The 10736-nt window shown below is 42.5% G+C and overlaps 1 protein-coding gene across 1 annotated transcript; it reads right to left on the reverse strand.

Annotated features, from left to right (window-relative positions):
- Positions 1-879: 879 nt before the first annotated feature.
- LOC116984975 (mucin-2-like) lies at positions 880-10492 on the reverse strand (the record flags this gene model as incomplete). The annotated part of the gene is made up of 7 exons (XM_033039335.1): positions 880-918; positions 1950-2107; positions 2278-2291; positions 5775-7886; positions 8139-8159; positions 8544-10250; positions 10422-10492. Coding segments are annotated over 7 exons (4122 nt in total), but the record flags the coding sequence as incomplete, so codon positions are not given.
- Between the last annotated feature and the right edge of the window lie 244 nt (positions 10493-10736).

Genomic DNA, 10736 nt, shown 5'->3' on the forward strand with positions numbered 1-10736 from the left:
CTTTGGATTGTGGGAAGAAACCGGAGCACCCAGAGACAACCCATGAAGTCACAGGGAGAATGTACAAACCCCTTACAGACAGAAACCATAGTCAGGATTGAACCTGGGACTCTGGTGCTGTAGGGCAGCAACTATATAGCTGCGCCACAATGCCGATCTTGCCAATTCAACTGAGCTAAGGAGGTCTGGGGCAGTAATACTGTAAATAACAAGTAGAATACTTACCACATTGACATTATGAGTTGTGATGACGATATTAACATTTCCGTAAAAAATGATTAAGCCTTTTGGACATGAAAGAGGCACAAAAGAAATGCAGTAGTAATTGTCCACTAGAACACGCAACTTGTAATTTGGATTCTGTTCTTCCATAAGCACGTAAGTGCAATTCTTGTAAAAATTATATGATAGCTGATTGAAGGTTTTATAATGTGGATCACCATATACTTCACATTCACCTGTAAGAGTAAGCATTTTTTTATTTAGTGAAAAGGCAAACAAAAACAGAGAATGTTAATGTATAAATAATTCACCATGTGTTAGTAATAAGAAAAAGAGAAATTATACTAACATCCACATTCCCAGTCTGGACAGCCACATTCATTTATTACTTCAATGGGCTTTAAATTGCTGGCGCATGTAGGCTTTTTGGGCACACATTTTTTTTCAATTGTCCATGTTCCAGTGCACTAGAATTATAGAATTGATTAATTGCATTTAGATTAATAGCATATATGGATAGAAAGATTTTAAAGGGCTAGGGACAAAATGAAGGCGAATGGAAGAAGCCCAATATGGCAACTTGGTTGGCACGGACAAGGTGGGGCAAAGGGCCTGTTTCCATGATGTATAGCTCAATGGCTGAATAAGTGGATTTCATTAACCATGTGCATCCAGCACATGGCAATTCAGTAATGTCTTAGAACAAGTGAAAATATCAGTTTAAAGTCCAACCTTTAAATTGTCCTCTGGGTTTTTCCACCCACTTCACAAGGTGTGAAAATATGGCACAAACCCCAACATTCACTTCCAATCAAGAGACCCACATAAGCAATCAGAAGTGGTAGGATCACTGAACTTACATACTCTTAAGCCTCTCTATAACAGCTATTGAATAATAAAAAAACTACCAAAAGGCTCAACACTTTCAACAATGCAATATCATGTATACGTAAGCAATAAACAGCCAATAAAGTTGTACAAATTTGCATAAATTGATAACTTTGCTCCAGGTGCTACAAAGGGAATTGACATAATCCACTTTAAATATGGTCCTAAATGCATGAAGTGGCAATTTTGAAACATTTATTTCCCTCAAAATGCTGAAAGGGGAGCGGAGGGGAATATGAGTCTGGTAGTGAATTCTTGTTGGAGCTGTTGGTAATTTGGAAGGCTGATCCATTGAATGCAGAAGTAGGGGGTGTGCAATGTGAAGTCCAGGGGAACTCAGGGGATTTCTGTTCTTGCTCTGTTTCAGTTCAGGCGGTAGGAAGATTTTTCAGACCCACCAGTACAAAAAGTCTCATTGTCACACCGAATGTAATTGAGATAGAAGAAATGGGAGCAAAAATAGGCAGGTAGGATGGAAAGTACTATCAAGACATCCATCTGCAGGAGCCTGTGAGTTTGTAATGATTTGTTGTGCTTGTCTGTCCCGAGATTAAGACAAAGGGATTCAGAAAGGGGTAGAATCAGTGATAGACTATGTAAAGCTGAGAGCAGGATGGAAACTTGCAGCAAAAGCAAAGAAATAATCAAGCTCTATATGAGAAAGAATTGGCAAGAGTGGGGCTGAATCAAAGAATGTTCTGTTTAGCCCATGGAAGGTAAAGCCCATACCTTTGTTTAGTTTAGTTTAGAGATAGTGTGGAAACAGGCTCTTTGGCCCATTGAGTCCACACGGACCAGCGATTCAATACTACAATATACAGTTAATTGCAAAAACATACCTGATGTTCTGTGTTCACATTACAGGAACATGTCGTTGGGGGAGTTGTAGTTATTACTGTAGCTGTGGTTGTTGGTGTCAAAACTGTTGATGAGATGGTTGTTGGTGTTGTTGAAACAGTTGTTGAACTGCTAGTTGGAGTTGTGGTGGTTGGAGTATCTGTTAAATGTCAGTTGAAATTGAAACAACGATAATTCTTCTCTTCTTTACAATATACCTCCTCCCCCCCCCCCTGCCCCAGTCAGGCTTTTAATTAATTTCAAATCACATCTGAAAAATCACGTGAGCTCACTATAGCACAAAAATATTAGACCAGATGATGTACTCACTCTTTGGAATGAACCTGCAAAGAAGATATACAATGTTATTTGGGGATGAAAATTCAAAGCAACATGAAGTCTGCATAAAGGGGAAATCAGAAGATAAGAGTGTAGCGGCACCTGCTGGTGCCCACAGGTAATCGAACCCTGCGGCCGGGTGCCTTGGACATTTGACTCTGGGAATGGGTTGTGTTTTGCGCGCTTTCTGGGCGTTGCCCCTTCAGTTGTTCTGGACCACCGTTGTGGCTGGATCTGTATACTGGCTGTGTTGAGTTGTTTCATTGATTGCATCATTTTATTAATAAAACTCATTTGGAAAATCAACTTTTATCATCAATAGTATATTTTAATTTCTAAATGGCATTCAGTAAGATGGCATATAGAAGGTTATTGTGCAAGGTAAAATCTAATGGCATGGGTACAGATAGAAAGAAGGCAACCAATTAAGTGCTTTAGTTTTCCAAGCTATAAACAGTTTACTGCCTGAGAAATGAGCATTGGGGGTCTCAGACCTGTTAATCATCATTTTGCCTATGTGCAGAACATGAAGACATTAAGGAATAGTTTCAATATTAACCCTGAGGTGTATCCTTGTAGAAGAAATGTTACCTTTGACTCAATGTCTGCCGGACAGCTCAGCTCCAGGTCTGCAGGTTGAAACAATGCAAAACAATTGGAGTGCACCTTACTGTGCAGTTCACCAGCTAAGACATTTCATGTGCAGCTTCAGGACATTGATTATTCCACCAACAAGGGCATCAAGTCATGTTCCACTCATAGGCCCAGCCTGCCATTCCAAAATTAACCACATTTTGCATGATTTCCATTACCTTATAGAGGTATATAATATAATTAGGGGCAGATATAAGGTGGATAGTCACAGTTTTTTTTCCAGGAGAACAGCCATCCAAAATTAATCTGCATAGGTTTATGGTGAAGGGGATAGATTTAAAGGGGACTTGACAAGAATATTTTTCAAATATAGAGTTGGTTGGTATATGGAATGGGCTGCATGAGGAAGCGATAGAGACTGCTCCAATTGCAACATTTAATAGATATTTAGGAGTTACCGGGATGGGAAAAGCATTGAGAGATATGCACCAAATGTTGGCAAATGAGACTAGTTGAAGACGACACCTTGCTCTGCATAGATATGTTGGGCTCAAATATCTGTTTCCGTGTTGAATATCAATGTGAAAAACATGCACCAAATTATCTGATTTCTAGATTAATATTAATGGATTGAGACAACATAATGCTCATTACACAGAAAGATCAGGATGTCTTTGTAGAAATCAAACATCCACAGTTGCATGTATACCAAATAATTTGGAAGGCAGTTGTGCTTCCTTCCAAGGTGGGTGCAGCATAAAAGCAAGAGAATTTTGCTGCAACTCAATTGGGTTTTGATGAGAACTCAAATGGAGTACTGTGTTGAGTTTTGTTCTCCTTAGATATAATCATATTAAAGTGCAGAGAAGCTCCACTCTATTATTTACTGCTGTGAAGGTGTTTTGAGGAATAACTGAGTCATTATCATTCGAGTTGAGAAGAATGAAAGGTTATGATTTGAAACTAATTTGATTCTGCAGGTACACAAAAATGCTGGAGAAACTCAGCGGGTGCAGCAGCATCTGTGGAGTGAAAGAAATAGGCGACGTTTTGGGCCGAAACCCTTCTTCAGACTGATGGTGGGTGGAGGGGGAGAAAGAAGGAAAAAAGGGAGGAGGAGGAGCCCGAGGGCGGGGGGATGGGAGGAGACAGCTCGAGGGTTACGGAAGGGGAGGAGACAGTAAGGGCTAGCAAAATTGGGAGCATTTAATGTTCATGCCATCCGGACGCAAGCAACCCAGGTGGAATATGAGGTGCTGTTCCTCCAATTTCTGGTGTTGCTCACTCTGGCAATGGAGGAGACCCAGGACAGAGAGGTCGGATTGGGAATGGGAGGGGGAGTTGAAGTGCTGAGCCACCGGGAGTTCAGGTAGGTTATTGCGGACTGAGCGGAGGTGTTCGGCGAATCGATCGCCCAACCTCCGCTTAGTCTCACCGATGTAAATCAGCTGACATCTAGAGCAGCGGATGCAGTAGATGAGGTTGGAGGAGATACAGGTGAACCTATGTCGCACCTGGAATGACTGTTTGGGTCCTTGAATGGAGTTGAGGGGGGAGGTGAAGGGACAGGTGTTGCATTTCTTGCGATTGCAACGGAAAGTGCCCGGGGAGCGGGTGGTACGGGAGGGAAGGGAAGAATTGACAAGGGAGTTGCGGAGGGAGCGGTCTTTGCGGAAGGCAGACATGGGGGGAGATGGGAAGATGTGGCGAGTGGTGGGGTCACGTTGGAGGTGGCGGAAATGGCGGAGGATTATTTGTTGTATTTGCTGGCTGGTGGGGTGAAAGGTGAGAACTAGGGGGACTCTGCCCTTGTTGCGAGTGCGGGGATGGGGAGAGAGAGCAGTGTTGCGGGGTATGGACGAGACCCTGGTGCGAGCCTCATCTATGGTGGAGGAGGGGAATCCCCGTTCCCTGAAGAGCGAGGACATTTCCGATGCCCTGGTGTGGAACGTCTCATCCTGGGAACAGATGCGGCGTAGGCGGAGGAATTGGGAGTAGGGGATGGAGTCTTTACAGGGGGCAGGGTGGGAAGACGTGTAGTCCAGATAGCCATGCGAGTCAGTGGGTTTGTAGTGTATGTCGGTCAGAAGTCTGTCCCCTGCGATCGAGATGGTGAGGTCAAGGAATGGTAAGGAAGTGTCGGAAATGGTCCAGGTGTATTGGAGTGCCGGATGGAAGTTGGTGGTGAAGTGGATGAAGTCAGTCAGTTGTGTGTGGGTGCAGGAGGTGGCCCCAAAGCACCCTTGATTCTGAAGGTGCTTGACATGTTTGATATTTATATCAATGGGAAATCTAAAACAAGAGAGCAAAGCTTTAAATAACAAGTCAACCATTTATTACTTTTTCAAGAGGGTTGGGAATTTTTGGAACTTTCTATCCTGTGCAGGCCAATTAATTAAATATATTCAAGGTTCAGACAGAATTTGGGTCAGAACAGAGATTATGATTTTGGGGGATCAGCCAGGAAGGTAGTGTTGGGACAACATTTTTAAATCACCCATGATTTTACTAGATGCCAGGGTAAGCTCAAAAGGACTTGTTTATTAATCTTACTCTGATTTCTAATATTCTTATGTTAATTTACTAACCATAGTCTAATTATTTGAAAGGAGCAGAAGAAATCTTATTACAACAGGTTTAATATTAGTTTTCCAGGTGACACTTCGAACTGGAATTTTGTGCCAGGCTATCAAAATATAATCTGTTCTACTGTTGCCAAGGACTCCTGCCCTTTGTGCTTTCTTACCTACATCCATCCACTTTCTTACCCACACTTACTTGCTGTGAATAGGGTTGAAGATGTTGAAGTTGAAGATGTTGTTGCTGTTGTTGTTGTGATTGGAGATGTTGTTGGTGTTGAAGTTGGAGATATTGTTGTTGCTGTGGGTGGCAACATTGTAGTTGGAGATGTTGATGTTATGGTTGGTGATGTTGTAGTTGGAGATGTTGTGGTTGTAGATATTAATGTTGTCGTTGGAGATGTTGGTGTGGTGATTGGAGATGTTGTTGATATTGTGGTTGGAGATGTTGTTGATGTTGTGGTTGGTAATGTTGTTGATGTGTTTGGAGATATTGTTGATGTGGTGGTTGTAGATGTTGTGGTTCTGGATGTGGGTGTTGTGGTTGGTGATGTTGTGGGTGTTGTGATTGGGGATGTTGTCAGTGGAGTAGTTGGTGATGTTGTTGATGCTGTTGATGTTGTGGTTGGTGATGTTGTGATTGTAGAGATTTTGGGTGTTCTGGTTGGAGACGTTGTTGATGTTGCGGTTGGAGATGTTGTTGATATTGTGGTTGGCGATGTTGTGGATGTGGTGGTTGGCGATGTTGTGGATGTGGTGGTTGGCGATGTTGTGGATGTTGTAGTTGGAGATGTTGTGGTTGTAAATGTTGTGGATGTTGTGGTTGGAGAAATTATTGAAGTTGTTGATGTTGTGTTTGGAGATATTGTTGATGTTGTGGTTAGAGATGTGGTTGGCGATGTTGTGGGTGTAGATGTAGTTGATGTGGAGGATGGAGATGTTGGTGATGTTATGGTTGGAGATGTTATTGATGTTGTGGAAGATGATCTTGTGGATATTGTGGTTGGAGATACTGTGGTTGGTGATGTTGTAGTTGGAGATGTTGTCGATGTTGTGGTTAGAGGTGTTGTGGTTGGAAATGTTGTTGATGTTATGTTTGGAGATGTTGTGGGTGTTGTGGTTGTGGGTGTTGTGGTTGGAAATGTTGTGTTTGATGATGTTATGGTTGGCAATGTTGTGTTTGATGATGTTATGGTTAGTGATGTTGTGGGTGTAGATGTTGTTGATGTGGTGGTTGGTGATGTAGTTGGAGTCGTTGTTGATATTGTAGTTGTTGATGTTGTGGTTGGAGATGTTATTGATGTTGTGGTTGGAGATGATGTGGGTGTTGTGGTTGTAGATGTTGTTGATGTTGTGGATGGTAATGTTGTTGATGGCGATGTTGTGGTTGGAGAAGTTGTTGGTGTTGTGGCTGTAGATGTTGTGGGTGTTGTGGTTGGAGATCTTGTGGTTGGTGATACTGTTGATGCTGTGGTCGGAGATGTAGATGATGTGGTTGGTGATGTTGTAGATGTTGTGGTTGTCGATGATGATGTTGTGATTGGTAATGTTATGGGTGTTGTGCTTGGCGATATTGGTAAGGTTGTAGTTGGAGAATTTGTTGAGGATGTGGTTGGCAATGTTGTGGTTGTAGATGTTGTGATCAGAGATGTTGTGCTTGGAGATGTTGTGGTTGGAGATGCTGTGGGTGTTGTTGTTGGAGATGTTGTTGATGTTGTGGTTGGTAATGTTATGGGCGTTGTGGTTGGTGATGTTGTGGGTGTAGATGTTGTTGTTGATGTGGTGGTTAGTGATGTTGTAGTTGGAGATGTTGGAGATGTTGTGGTTGGAGAGGTTGTGGTTGTTGTGGTTAGAGGTGTTGTGGTTGGAGATGTTGTTGATGTGGTGGATATTGATGTTGTTGGAGATGTTGTGGTTGTAGATGCTGTGGGTGTTGTGATTGGTGATGTTGTGGGTGTAGATGATTTTGATGTGCTAGTTGGTGATGTTGTGGTTGGAGATGTGGGTGTTGTGGTTGTAGATGTTGGTGTTGTGGATGGAAATGTCGTTGATGGCGATGTTGTGGTTGGAGAAGTTGTTGATGTTGTGGTTGTAGATGTTGTGAGTGTTGTGGTTGGAGATCTTGTGGTTAGTGATACTGTTGCTGCTGTGGTCGGAGATGTAGATGTTGTGGTTGGTGATGTAGTTGGAGATATTGGTGCGGTCGTAGTTGGAGAATTTGTTGATGTTGTGGTTGGCAATGTTGTGGTTGGTGATGTTGTAGATGTTGTGGTTGTAGATGTTGATGTTGTGATTGGTAATGTTATGGGTGTTGTGCTTGGCAATATTGGTGAGGTTGTAGTTGGAGAATTTGTTGAGGATGTGGTTGGCGATGTTGTGGTTGTAGATGTTGTGATCAGAGATGTTGTTGATGTTGTGGTCGGAGATGTTATGGGTGTTGTTGGAGATGTTGTTGATGTTGTGGTCGTAGATGTTGTGATTGGTAATGTTATGGGTGTTGTGGTTGGTGATGTTGTGGGTGTAGATATTTTTAATGTGGTGGTTGGTGATGTTGTGGTTGGAGATGTTGTGGTTGAAGATGTTGTGGTTGTTGTGGTTAGAGGTGTTGTGGTTGGAGATGTTGTTGATGTGGTTGATGATGTTGTAGTTGGAGATGTTGTGGTTGGAGATTTTGTTGATGTTGTGGTTGGAGATGTTGTGGTTAGTGATGTTGTTAATGTTGTTGGAGATGTTGTGGTTGTAGATGCTGTGGGTGTTGGGGTTGGAGATGTTGTAGTTGGAGATATTGGTGAGGTTGTATTTAGAACATTTGTTGAGGTCGTGGTTGGCAATGTTGTGGTTGGTGATATTGTAGATGTTGTGGTTGTAGATGTTGAGGTTGGAAATGTTGTAGTTGGAGATGCTGCGGGTGTTGTGGTTAGAGATGTTGTCAATGTTGTGGTTGTAGATGTTGATGTTTTGATTGGTGATGTTATGGGTGTTATGATTGGCGATGTTGTGGGTGTAGATGATGTTGATGTGGTTGTTGGTGATGTTGTAATTGGAGATGTTGTGGTGGGAGATGTGGGTGTTGTGGTTGGAGATGTTGTTGATGTTGTGGTTGTTGATGTTGTGGTTGGAGATGTTGTTGATGTTGTGGTTGGAAATGATGTTGTTGGAGAAGTTGTTGATGTTGTGGTTGTTGATGTTGTGGTTGGCAATGTAGTTGGAGAATTTGTTGATGTCGTGGGTGGCAATGTTGTGGTTGGCAATGTTGTAGATGTTGTGGTTGGCGATGTAGTTGGAGATATTGGTGCGGTCGTAGCTGGAGACTTTGTTGATGTCGTGGTTGGCAATGTTGTGGTTGGCAATGTTGCAGATGTTGTGGTTGTAGATGTTGATGTTGTGATTGGTAATGTTAGGGGTGTTGAGCTTGGCGATATTGATGAGGTTGTAGTTGGAGAATTTGTTGAGGATGTGATTGGCAATGTTGTGTTTGGCGATGTTGTAGATGTTGTGGTTGTAGTTGTTGTGGTTGTAGATGTTGTGGGTGTTGTTGGAGATGTTGTTGATGTTGTGGTTGTAGATGTTGTGATTGGTAATGTTATGGGTGTTGTGGTTGGTGATGTTGTGGGTGTAGATATTTTTGATGTGGTTGGTGATGTTGTTGTTAGAGATGTTGTGGTTGGAGATGTTGTTGTTGGAGATGTTGTTAATGTTGTGGTTGGCGGTGTTGTTGGTGATGTTGTTTTTGTTGTTGTTGGAGATGTTGTGGTTGTTGTGGTTAGAGGTGTTGTGGTAGGAGATGCTGTTGATGTGGTGGTTAGTGATGTTGTTAATGTAGTTGGAGATGTTGTGGTTGGAGATGTTGTAGTTGGAGATATTGGTGAGGTTGTAGTTAGAGAATTTGTTGAGGTCGTGGTTGGCAATGTTGTGGTTGGCGATGTTGTAGATGTTGTGGTTGTAGATGTTGAGGTTGGAAATGTTTTAGTTGGAGATGCTGTGGGTGTCGTGGTTAGAGATGTTGTCAATGTTGTGGTTGTAGATGTTGATGTTTTGATTGGTAATGTTATGGGTGTTGTGATTGGCGATGTTGTGGGTGTAGATGATTTTGATGTGGTTGTTGGTGATGTTGTAGTTGGAGATGTTGTGGTTGGAGATGTGGGTGTTGTGGTTGGAGATGTTGTTGATGTTGTGGTTGGAAATGTTGTGGTTGGAGAAGTTGTTGATGTTGTGGTTGTCGATGTTGTGGTTGGCGATGTTGTTAATGTTGTGGTTGTGGATGTTGTGGGTATTGTGGTTGGAGATGTTGTGGATGTAGACATTGATGTTGTGGTTGGTGATGTTGTAGATGTTGTGGGTGTAGATGTTGACTTTGTGGTTGGAGATGCTGTGGGTGTTGTGGGTAGAGATGTTGTCAATGTTGTGGTTGTAGATGTTGATGTTGTGGTTGGTGATGTTGTAGTTGGAGATATTGGTGAGGATGTAGTTGGAGAATTTGTTGAGATTGTGGTTGGCAATGTTGTGGTTGGCGATGTTGTAGATGTTGTGGTTGGCGATGTTGATGTTGTGGTTGGAAATGTTATCGTTGGAGATGCTGTGGCTGTTGTGGTTAGTGATGTTGTCGTTGGAGATGCTGTGGCTGTTGTGGTTAGTGATGTTGTCGATGTTGTGGTTGTAGATGTTGATGTGTTGATTGGTAATGTAATGGGTGTTGTGGTTGGCAATGTTGTGGATGTAGATGATTTTGATGTTGTCGTTGGTGATGTTGTAATTGGAGATATTGTGGTTGGAGATGTTGTGGTTGGCGATGTTGTTGATATTGTGTTTGTCGATGTTGTGGGTATTATGGTTGGAGATGTTGTGGATGTTGTGGTTGGTGATGTTATGGTTGGCAATGTTGTGAGCGTTGTGGTTGGAGATGTGGTTGGTGAAGTTGTGGGTGTAGATGTTGTTGATGTGGTGGTTGGTGATGTTGTTGATGTTGTAGTTGGAGATGTTGTGGTTGTAGATGCTGTGGGTATTGTGGTTGGTGATGTAGATGTTGTAGTTGGATATATTGGTGAGGTTGTGGATGGAAAATTTGTTGAGGTTGTGGTTGGCAATGTTGTGGATGTAGATGTTTTTGATGTGGTTGGTGATGTAGTAGGAAATGTTGTGGCTGTAAATGTTGTGGGTGTTGTGGTCGGAGTTGTTGTTGATGTTGTGGTCGGAGATGTTGTAGGTGTTGTGGTTGTCGATGTTGTGGTCAGAGATGTTGTAGATGTTGCGGCTTGAGTTGTTGTTAATGATGTAGTT

Source organism: Amblyraja radiata, chromosome 21, assembly GCF_010909765.2.
Source record: "Amblyraja radiata isolate CabotCenter1 chromosome 21, sAmbRad1.1.pri, whole genome shotgun sequence".
Taxonomy (NCBI): Eukaryota; Metazoa; Chordata; class Chondrichthyes; order Rajiformes; family Rajidae; genus Amblyraja; species Amblyraja radiata.